General features: G+C 42.0%; 1 protein-coding gene across 1 annotated transcript in view; it reads left to right on the top strand.

Annotated features, from left to right (window-relative positions):
* The window catches only part of LOC311056262 (inactive phospholipase C-like protein 2), a 104,335-nt gene that overhangs the window by 84,898 nt on the left and 6,868 nt on the right, over positions 1-12,569 (top strand). Inside the window, exon 5 of the mRNA XM_084072747.1 lies at positions 7,277-7,386. Within this exon, the coding sequence (XP_083928873.1) occupies positions 7,277-7,386 (110 nt within the window). The remainder of the gene's footprint in view (positions 1-7,276; positions 7,387-12,569) is intronic.

Genomic DNA, 12,569 nt, shown 5'->3' with positions numbered 1-12,569 from the left:
TCAACTTTATTGTCACAGCACAGGTTTACGGGTGTAAAACAGTGGGTGAAATTTGTTTTTGTGCACGTACCATCCTTTTTCCATAAAAAGAGATGAAGAGATGAAAAGAGGGGCGATCAAGTGGAAGAGAACACATAGTATATCTATCCAGTGTGGTACCCGAGGTTGAGCATAAGGTGTGAGCAGATATATACTGTACAGTACATGATATCAGTGGTGGAAAGTAACTAAATACATTTACTTAAGTACTGTATTTAAGTAAGATTTTTTGAGGTATTTGTACTTTACTTGGGTATTTAAATTTTCCAATACTTTTACTTCTACTCCACTACATCTCAGAGGCAAATATTGTACTTTTACTCCACTACAATTATTATTTGCATTACATTATAAAACATACTGTACATGAACCACTTTAGCCCTATTTTATACCTAGGCCATTTGAAAATAGCCGATCTACAAGCTCACAGCGTGTCGCATCGCGACGCGTTGTGGCGTGTAGATCTGCTATTTTCAAATATTTTAGTACTTTTACTTTTGGTACCTTAAGTATATTTTGATGCCAATACTTTTGTACTTTTACTCAAGTAAATTTTGAATTCTGGATTTTGACTTGTAACAGAGTATTTATATATTGCAGTATTGGTACTTTTACTTAAGTAAAACCTTTGAGTACTTTTTCCACCACTGCATGATATGGACGTGCTTAGCTGCCATCTCTGCTGTACGCACTGCATGTCTCCTGCCTGCAGATCCAGACCCATGCTGTTGGACACAGAGGGTGTTTGTGTACGAAGTCACGACTCACGCCTGAGTTATACTTAGCTGCATGCCGGCATTGTGCACCGAAAATAGCAGATCTACAAGTGTACAACGTGTTGCAGCACGACACGTTGTAAGCTTGTAGATGTGCTATATTACTTGTTTGTGACATGATACACAACCAAGTATAACTCAGGCTTTAGGTGGAAAACATAAATGGGAAAATGGATACTGTGTGTAGTTTTTTTTTTCTTCCATCTGATCTGACGCAGTCCCAGATAGACACAGATGTCATGCCTTTGTCCCCAAGGCACTGGAGCAGAGGGACAGGTGTGTGTGTGTGTGTGCGTGTGCGTGTGTGTGCGCGTGCGTGTGTGTTGCTCACATAATCCATTAACATTTTTAGACATTAAACCAGTTCATTGCGGTAGTGAACAAAATTGGTGTCCCCACTTTGATGCAAATGTGTGACAGAGAGACGGAGAGAGAAAGATGTGTTTGCAATGATATCTATTCTATTGAATATTAAAAAAGAATATAAGCAATATATATATATACCTTGTGTGTCCCGCAGGGTAAATTCAGTTTAAGCTTCAGGTGATGGCTGCCCAGATGGTTCTTCTTTGACTTCAAACATATTGTTTGGGCCTGGATGCGAACATGGGACCTTCTGTTTCCCAGATGGCCTCTCAACCCATTCAGCTACAGTATGGCCGCATTGGGCTGCTAAGGGATGCGATGGACTGTTAGCAAAGAGAACTTGGAAAATGTGTCTCTTTGTGTCTGTCTGTCTGTCTGTCTGTCTGTCTGTCTGTGTGTTGAGTGTGTGTACATGCATGTTTACGCGTGCGCATGTGCATCTGCTGCTCTTGGCTCAGTGTGATTGGACACTCACATGAGCCATTACGTCATCATCTTCGGCCGGTAGGTGTTTTGCTAGAGCATACTGTAGTCACACAATGATTGACCAGACACTAGTATCAGAACTACTGTAAGGCCAAAAGCGGCAGATTCACCATCCCCGCTATAAAGATGAGTGACTTTAAACGTACTTACTTACTTACTCCTCTTCGTCCCCTATGGGACATACAGTAAGAGCGCTCTCCATTGCATTCGGTCCCTGGCAGCATGTTGCGCCTCTCCCCATGACAGGTTCATCTGTTCCAGGTCTTGAGTCACAGTTCTGCGGCAGGTTGTTTTGGGTCTCCCAAGTTTTCTTTTGCCTGGTGGTGTCCATCTTACGGCCACCTTTGTGATGCGGTCCTGCTGTTTCACCCCGAGTGTGACGTGAGAGCAAAATGTCCACCGTGTGGATATGGTCAATAGGGCTATCACGGTCATGACATTTTAGTGGCCGGTTAATTGTCTTACAAATAATTGCGATGAATGATTTAATTGTGTTTTTGGTATTGAACATTGGAACTTAAACATTTAATCATTAAATAAAAAAAATTGAAACATAAATCTGTTTGCCTTTTAGGCTTTGTAAACAAAAATTGTATTTGTTTTTAAATGATGGAAATATCAGATCTACAAGCTCACAACGTGTCGCGGTCAACGTGTCACATTGTGTGTCACACACGTTCTGAGCCTGTGGATCTGCTGTTTCCACTGTTTTTGAAAATGCACGAAGATTTTTCAACAGATTAATTCATACGGATAAATGGAAATGATTCTGACGATTATGCAAAAATGATCGCGACTATCTCAAATAACTGCGATCAGGCGATGATGCAATTACTGTAACTGGCCTATAACGGCCAATTGGAACAATGGCAAACGGAACTACGGCGCTAAAAAAACGCTTTGGCCCTGCTCCCCTGTCGTCTCCGTTACCATGGTTCTCACTTTGTCAACAGCCCCACCCCTCCCCTCCGCTCCATTTATGCCCAATCATTATTGCAGCTAATCAGTTTAATTTGGCCAGTGGTGCTGACGTGTTGATGAGGATGGAGAGGTGCTGGATGAGCCCCACTCCGTCGCCCCCACCCCCGGGGACTATAGATGGCTCGCAATCACACACCGCTAATGGGGGACCAGAACCACAGCTGGGATGCACACTTTGGCACCTCCAGCTGCTACTGATGGGCATGATTGTGCGTGTGTGTTGTTTTTGTATGTTTGTATTTGCCTGTATCTGTATGTACATATTAGCTGTATTTGTGTGTCTGTATCTTTGTATTTTATGTATTTGTTTTATTTGTGTGTGCATGCATGTGCATTATTGGTTTGCGTCTGCATGGCCATATAAGGACCACTTCACCCATGTTCAACCTATCTTCATATAATTGGTCCTTAATCCCTCAGACACAATGTCACAGAGTTAACAAGCTCATGAACTGAGCAAACCTGCCCTTAAAGGAGCAGTTCACCCAAAAAAAATCTTATTTTCTATCAATTTTCAATCAATTCTACACACCCCATGAAGCCTTGAATTCATGGAGATTTTTTTGTTTTTGTCGCATTCCTAAGCCAAAAATGTTATGACCGGTGGAGGAAACTGAAAGAGTCTCCATTGAGTCTCCTACCAGAGAAAAAAAAATCTCAATCATTTCAAGGCTTCGTTGGGTTTGTAGAAAATAAGTCATTATTTGGGTGAACTACTCCTTTAAGGTGGACTGACTTAAAGGAGTAGTTCACCCAAAAATATACTTATTTCCTATCAATTACACACCCCTTGAAGCCTTGAATTCATGGACATTTTTTTGTTTTTGTCACATTCCTAAGCCAATAATTTGATGATAATAATAAAGGTGCTTATGTATCCGGTGGGAGACACAAAGGAGACTCTTTGTGTCTCCTACTGGATAGACTGCTGGTAATTACATTTTTGTCTTAGGAATGCGACAAATACAGCAAAGTCTCCATTAATACAAGGCTTCATGGGGTGTGTAATTGATTGTAAATAAGTCATTTTTGGGGTGAACTACTCCTTTGAGGTAGACCAGTAATGTCTCAACGAGGTGCCGTCACATTACTCATACCAATATCAAATATCTCCATTATACAACTATAAAGTAAAATGTTATATTGTTGGTTAATAATAGATAAATGTTTCATTGTTACTTCAACATTTAACACACAATAATAACACACAATTTGACATACATTGTGGGTGGTATTGGAAATGAATATGGTATTGAAACGCATATGACAGGGTTGGAACATGAAAAACTAAAACGACAGGCATTTAAATACGTTTTTGCATCTTCAAATGGATCAAAACTAGAGGAATAGCTACATAAATAATGTCTGGGAAAGTAATGTATCATCATATCTCAGGACAGAGAAGGTAGATTCATAATGATTCGTAACAGATATTTTTGAGCTGCAGCAGATTTGGGTTCAGCATCCCCTATTACCCCTAAAAACTAATTTGCCTTCAGGGTTAAGATTTTTTAAATCTGACCACATGTAGACTAATATCCATTGTTTCCATGGTTTCTTGACACTCAAACCTAAATTGTTCTATAGACCAGGGGTCTTCAATGTTTTCAGGCCAAGGACCCCCTAGCTGAGAGAGAGATGGAGCAGGGACCCCCTCTATTTTTTATAAAATTGTGTTTCAGATTAAACTTTTTTCGTTTACTTGGTCTGTTCTTTTTACACCAAACCTCTTTGCCAAAAAATAGCCGATCTACAAGGCGTTGTGAGCTTGTAGATCGGCTATTTTTTGGCCAAAGTTTTCCTCAGAAAAAGGGATGCTACGGTTCAAGTGGTTAAGGTAAAAAAAAAAATCATACCACACAAAGATTTGGCGGACCCCCTGTAGTAACTCTGAGGACCCCCTAGGGGTCCCGGACCCCCTGTTGAAGACCCCTGCTATAGACCCTTATCTTCAAAGCAGAAGTGAAAACAAAACTTTTGCATCAATTTGAAATGACTAGTAGGGGGATATCTCTAAGATCCCTCTCTTTTTCGACTGTATTAGACTTACTCTTGCTCTTTCTTTTCATTCATTGTTAGCGCTCGCCATTTGAGCTGGAAAATCCCGCTCCCTATTGTTTGCAATAATGACACCCCGCTTGCGTTCTCCTTCTGCAACCCTTGAGAATAACCCTTTGAATCAGTGAAGCTCCGCTCCGACTGTGGAGACTTCACCTCACACCCTCCCTTGTCCAATAAATTGCTTTCATCATTTCTGTTCGTCTGCTCTTTTTTTGTTCCGTAAAAGACAAAAACACAAAAGCAAATTGAGATTCTATTTGTTTTCATTATTTACTTAGGATTCAATCTATTATACTTACTCTTTCTCTCCACTGTCACTGCCTTTCTCTTCGTACTGTATTTGGAGGGATAGAAAATCGTTACCGCTGCAGTGGTCATTACATGCAATTCTAAGCCTTTTTTTTGTTGTGCACACAAGCAAGCGTGTGTGCATGGCTGATGTGCATGCCTCTTCCCTCTTGTCTCAGTCCAAGCATTGACAGCCCTGTGCTGTTTATCACACAGTCCCCCCACCCCAAACACGCACGCACGCACGCCTGCACGCACGCACACAAACCATGTGATTCATTCTCCACGGGGGCCAGATTTTGTTTAGGAACTTAAAATTTAACCCACATTAACCCATTAAGACCTGAGGCTACAAATGCCTTCTAAACCTATGTATCAGTGGTTCTCAAACTTCATATAAAAAAATGTTTTTTTAATTTTGCCGCCGACCCCATCTCAAAATGTTTTGTTCCAGGGACCTCCAGAAGCAAAGATTTGAGTAAAACATCTTTGCTTTAAGAATATTCAAAGATTTGCACAATTTTACAAGATTTTTCAAAAATAGCAGATCTACAAGCTCGATATACAAGCACGGCTTGTACATCTACTATTTTGCAGCAGATGCTTTCCCTGTTTCAATGGATTAAGTGACAGTAAGTAACAGCGAGTATGTAGCCTTGGGGGGGCAGCAATCCTTAATAATTTGGAAATTAAAAGCTGTGTGTGACAAGCCGTCTCCAGCTAATTCCATCTCATGCGCACAGCTCTACACCTGCCTCCCTCCCCAGTTCCACGCCAATATAGCCCACTTCTGCTCGGTTCTTCTCTGCACCAGCAGCAGCCCATTAACTGTGCCCGATTACATGATGAGATCAGCCTAAACCGTGTTAACATAACTCTCTGGCTCTGAGATGGCTATTCTGCGATGCTGTCTACGGGAATATCATTATAGAGGAATAGCAGGAAATTATGTTTTTGGTCTTTATACTGGGTATAGTCTTCTGATGATGCAAGCTCGGTCACACAACGGTGTCGCTCAGCATGAGTCTCAAGCTATACGACGCATCACGTCAGTTTAGAGTGGCTCATCTCATCTCATCTGTCTTGGTAACTGGTGGAGATTGCTCACTCCCATGTGGGAGTGAGCAATTTCTTCACTCCCACAGGCCTGTTTTTGAGCATATTAAATATACTATTTGGAAATACTAATAGGGAGTGTCAAATGTATAATTAGGTTGCATTAATGTTCACAAGGCAACATTTCTTTGCCCATATTTCAACAGTGCATCAAGCATGAGGCCGTTCACATAGAATAATAAAACCTAGTACAGTAAGTAGTGCTACTGTTAGTATTGAAGAGGAGTTTTATAAGCAGGGAAGCCAGACCGCCAACTGAGAGCCGTGAAGAACAATTGTTGACTTGTTAGATATTCTCAGCGGGGCTCTGGATATCAGCTCCGGATATCAACGAATATATTGAGAGACAACTAAATTGCTCTGCTTTTCCCTTATTATGCTTATGAGTCATGGATGTAATGTCCTACATCATAACCAATCCATTGTGTGTGTGTGTGTGTGTGTGTGTGTGTGTGTGTGTGTGTGTGTGTGTGTGTGTGTGTGTGTGTGTGTGTGTGTGTGTGTGTGTGTGTGTGTGTGTGTGTGTGTGTGTGTGTGTGTGTGTGTGTGTGTGTGTGCGCGTGCGGAGAACGCTGTTAGAACAACAGCATAAAGGTTTCTTGTTGGAGTGGGAGGCAATGTACCTGCTGGGCTAGACAGAAATAGAGTGGCATAGTTTCACAACAAGTCCTCTTAAGTGGAGCACAGAACATGGGGGGATGAACATCTTGCATCTAAGGTGAGAGTTGCTATTTGGTATTCAGCTGTGTTGCTTACACATTACACTTTAGGGTCTTGTGTATTGACCAAAGCTGGTCAATTGGCAGGCTGAGACTATATACAGCCTCACAGGAGTGTGTTCTCAAAGCCACAAGGATTAGAGATGGTCTACCGAGGCTAAATGAGCCAGAGCTTACTGTTAGATTAATTAGAGGCCAACCTTCATTGCAGAACCTCAATTTCACCCCCATTTGTAATGCCGCACGATGGCTGGTGAGCTGTCACTGTGGCTGCAGAGACAGTCATTGACGGTGCACCCAGATAACTGCAGGATATCTTTTACTTTGCAGACATTGTTTTGTGATTCTTCTTGGGGGGAATACAAATTTACTGATCTTGACCTTGCGCTGCACACTGTTCGATTCATTCATTTTCACATACAGTATGTCTGTGTTCTTTCCAGGGCTGGACTTTCATGAGGACCTGCACCGCATCGGAGCCAAGGAAGGCCTGAAGGGCCGAAAACTTCAGAAGGCCATGGAGAGCTATGCTTGGAACATCACTGTGCTCAAGGTTAGATCTGCCTCACTTACAGGATTAAATAGACTCACAGAATCACACCAGCTACATCAGTTTTCGCAAGGACATTTCAATGTTATTGATATGATTGCAGTAGAAACAAAAAACGCAAGCACACTCAGTCTGTATAATGCAATTTGCCGGGTGCACAGCTCACAAAGATTCACAACAAGACAATAATAGCCAGCACCCCGTGTCCGTGTATGCCATCCGTGCCTCTATGAAATAAAAGTACCAGAAGGACTTCTGAGTGCTGGCTATTATTTTCTTACAATGATTGAAAACAAATTTCAATCTGGTTTCTTGACACTTGAACCTAGATTGTTCTATAGACCCTTCTTCTTCAAAGTAGAAGAGAAAACTAAACTTTTGCATCAATTTGAAATAACTAGTAGGGGGATATTCTAAGATCCCTCTCTTTCTCGACTGTATCAGACTTTCTCTTGCTCTTTCTCTTTGCATTCATTGTTAGCGCTCGCCATTTGAGCAGGAAAATCCCGCTCCCTATTGTTTGCAATAATGACACTTCGCTTGCGTTCTCCTTCTGTAACTTCGTAAGCACGGCTCACAAAGATTCACAATAAGATAATAATAGCCAGCACTGCGCATCCGTGTATGCTGTCCGTGCGTCTATGAATTAAAAGTACCAGAAGGGCTTCAGATTGCTGGCTATTATTTTCTTACAATGTTATTGATTGTTATCAGCAGGTGAGGTTGTATTAAATAGTGCCATCCCCGGTGGCCTAGCCAGGATTTTCATTTTGGGGGGGGGGGCTCAACACGGACCGATTGAAAAATAGCTATTGCACCGTAATACAAGAAATAGAAACGTGAATGAAATAGGCTACAATATACAACTCATTTCAATGTATGGTTTTCATTACAAAAATGATGAACAGTTAGGCATGGCTATTGCAGACAAATGATTAATTCTCAAAGAAGCACAATAGGTTAGACAGCATTACAGGCAGATAAATACGAACATGATGTCCTGCACAAATTATAGAGTCATGTCTAAATTGCGATTACAACAGCAAGCACATTGATTGCCTAGATCGAGTTAACTCGATTTGAGAATCCATCACTTGCTTGCCTAGATCGAATTAACTCGATTTTAGCAAAAAAAAAAAATTTACATTTTTTTTTTAATTTTGACCCAAAGACCAAGGAGATATGATTTTTCGAAGATTTAGACTCCTATCCACTTCCTTGTTAACTTAAAACTTAAAAATTCTGAATCTCAGCTCCTGAGTACTTTTTTTTTTTCAATGAAAAATCTCTTGGCATAAAACTGCAAAAAATCTGAAAAAAGTCTGGCAGTGAATAACAAATCAAATAATGTTCAAACATATGCAACCAAAAGTCCACGTCCTCCTCCATCGATTATATCTAGGTATGCATGAGACAATGGGGCGGGCTTGCCCTTTAAAATGCATGCAGTTTGTGATGCTCCAACAGTGGACATGTTTGGAGGAGTTGTTGGGGGAAGGTGACTTGCTGCCCGTGTGCAAGTCCATCTATTGTCGGGTTATTATAATTATTGCCCCAGCTTCAGCTGTGGGGCAAGGGCTCAGCTGGGCGGGCAGTTGCCCGCGTTGCCCAGCACTGGCTACGTTTCTGGCCACCCCCCCTCTGGACAAGTATTTCTGAACCGTACTATTGTTGAGAATATACTGCATCTTAAGGCAGCACTATACGACTTATAAAGTCGTCGGGGAGTCATCAGATCGTTATGCATTTCACACTACAAGAGTCTCTTTATTGAAATCGGCTGTCATAATATCGTTGTGATTTTCACACTATACGATTGATGGCCAACAAGGGATCACACACCACAAGAGTTCACCAGGATGCGATCCAGACCGATACATTTAGTTTTTTATTCCAATCTATTTTACATTAGGCTACATTATATTATCGCCTCACCGACGTCTGTCTGTTCACGAAAGCGCGCAAGGTTCCCGTGATATGTGCGCGAAAGCGAGACAGGACGCTAAAGATTTTCATTAAATAATTACATTACAATTGTCTCTCTGCGCCTCTCTCACACACGCACGCACGCACGCACGCACGCACGCACGCACGCACGCACGCACGCACGCACGCACGCACGCACGCACGCACGAACGCACGCACGCACGCACGCACACACACACACACACACACACAGCGCCAAAAAGGTCCCCGACAGCATAATCGGACCAAATATCTTGCTGTGTGTAGTTGCCCTTAAGAAAGACTCTTGGGGCTAATTGCATTTGCTTCCTCTCTAATCCCTAAATCTCTTAATTAATACTCTCAGCTACGGTTTTATTTATGTGCTTAGCTAACTAACATGATAAGACATTATAGGATTGTGTACAGTTGTTTGTAGAAACACAGACTCTGGAGATGCCTGTGTGCATACAAGAGAAGATGACTTTAGGATGCTCTCAGCAATAAAGTATTGTTTTTGCCTGCCCATGATGCAGGCATGTGATGATAAGATAAGGTTACTCTGTGTATCCATGAGTCATTATAACCTCCAGGCTGAAGGCAGGGGTGGAGAGATCATGTTTTCAACCCCCCCCCCCCCCCCCCCCCGTGTGTGTGTGTGTGTGTGTGTGTGTGTGTGCGTGCGTGTGCGTGCGTGCTTGTGGGTAACTAATCTCACAAACTACTACAGCGTCAAATGTGTTGTGCACGCTGCCAGTAGGCCAAGGAACTTTGTTCCCAAATGTTGCTATACACGGTATTGTCACTGACAACTATATTATTTTTTGTAATCTCACTCACTCGTTTAAGACTCACCATACCTCCAGGGTAAGGGATACTTGTCCGCGAGGCTGTGGAGTGCAAATAACTAATTGGGCGCAAGCCGTTCCTCTGGCGTATGGGATCTACTGCTAATCCAAGACCTCTGTTTTACAATTTGTCAGAGAGAGGGAGAAAGAGAGGTACACCAACACTGTCATGGTGACGTGGTCTCATTGGTCAAGTTTATAAAGTTTGCTACCTGTCTCTCTACCACACAGCGCAGTACACCGATGACATGCGTGCACTGCACGCGCACACACCGCACACAGACCAGGGCTGCCAACCCTCCTGGATTCTGCAGGAGTCTCCTTTGCTTACTAATGTGCATGCAATCATACAGAGATATTCACTTTTAAATAATGAATGGTTATTATTAAAGATGGGTCTTACATTGCTTCAGTCCAAATCAAATCAATTTCTGTACGCATCTGTGTCACTTAGATTTATTTGGCTATTCAAAAATAGCAGATATACAAGCTCATAGCGCGGCACCGAGTGCCACGCTATGAGCATGTAGATCTGCTATTTTTTTTTAATATCTTGAAACTTTTTTTTTTTTTTTTTTTTTCAAAACACGCTTTTATTAAACATTTTTAAGAATCAATTAATGGGTTAATGGTTGACATTTCTAAATGTACCCATCATTTTCTAATGCTAGTAAAGCAAGCCTGATAAAAGTATCAAACTCCCAAAATTCACCAGAACACAGGAAATGACATCTACTCTGTTCAGTGCCCCCAGCCAGTTGGCAGGCCTGACACAGACACAGAGGGAGACACAGAGACCGTAGCCTGCTAAACCATCCCGGTGGCGTGAATTCACATTATCATGTGTTCTTCTGCAGACCGTTCCGGCCCCAAGCGCTGGGTGGGCGTTTTGCAGAAACCAAAAAGTGGAAGAGACAATCAGCGTCTGTCAATCACAGGCCCCTGAGCGAAGATGCTGTTTGGCTCTAAAACCTTTTGTTTTCTGCAACAACAACAAAAAAGAAGAAACGACCGGGATGGTTTACCAGGCTACAGAGACCACGTCGCTGCACCTAACTTAACACACCAGACAGAGATGCAATTTCACTTTACAGCGTCAGTATTAGCCTATTATTGGGACATGCCTGGTGGAGATTTGTGCTCCTCTGAGCGCCCCTTTCCAGTTATCTTTGGTATTGCTGGGATGAATAAAACACAATGTGGTGCTCAGTTAGGAGCGTACACTGCATTTGTAATTGCCTGATAAGCCCACTAAGGACAGAACATCCGGTGTCCATCCGGTGTTCATACGCGTACCGTTTGGGTACTTGGTTATAATATGCTTTCTTTTCTTTTCTTTTCTTTTCTTTTCTTTTCTTTTCTTTTCTTTTCTTTTCTTTTCTTTTCTTTTCTTTCTGGCTTAGCCACCAGGTGGGCTCAAATGATTTTGTGGAGTAGTATAAACTAGAACCTAATGTGACCAAACAGTTTCCCACTCTGTAGTTATCAGATTTGCTGTACTCTATTCCTCTTATCAGTTCCTCACATGTCGTTGGCAGGATTTAATTATGTGTCCCTGCTGCTTCTGTGTCACATATAACTCGTCATAACATGTTTATTGTGTTCTGTTTTGTCACTCCCACTACCTTAGGGAGCCATGCTCTCAGTGGATTAAATAGTCTATTCTGTTCTATTGTACAGTAACTGGCTAGTTAGAGCACCGGTGGTCTTTCAACATATAGACATGTCAGACTCGTGTTGCGGTGTGCATAAACTGCTCGCTTTACCGGCTATTTTTACTAACTAAATGCTCCAGCAGATACAAAGTGTCACTGATGTGCATCAAGTTAGACCACATGATCACATTGGATAATTAATGAAATGAATCATTTCAACCGCATGACAATGGCTGACTTAAATGAGGAAAATGCTACATATCCCTCATTATATCATATGTATCAAACACCACCCGATCTACTATGAACACGCTCACGCACGCAAACACACACATACACACACACACACACGCACGCACAAGATGTTAACATGCCTCCTTAATTCTGTCGAGCTGACTTGTTGCACAATCTTTAATGTGCTCTTACAGTGAAGACATGAAATTAATGTTGGTTGTACACAGGTGACGGCACAGTGTTATATCATTTGATGGCAGCGCCAACTCTCCACACGTTAATATCTCATCAACCATCGCATAACGGTCTTCACCTGTAAATGAACCACTGTCCTTTCACTGACAGTGAAAGAGAAGTTCAATGAGTTTGTGTGTGTGTGTCACGTTACTTCTTGTCTCTGAAGTGAAGCCAGACTTTTTTGGGAGTTAGTTAGAATGTGTTGGTGGATGTGAGGGCACTCCGGATGCACGAACAGTCATCTGACACTGCAATAATGATTGCGCAA

Source organism: Gymnoscopelus microlampas, assembly GCF_963454915.1.
Source record: "Gymnoscopelus microlampas genome assembly, chromosome: 11".
Lineage (NCBI taxonomy): Eukaryota > Metazoa > Chordata > Actinopteri > Myctophiformes > Myctophidae > Gymnoscopelus > Gymnoscopelus microlampas.
The sequence above is the reverse complement of the archived record's forward strand: the minus strand, read 5'-3'. Positions and strand labels throughout refer to the sequence as shown.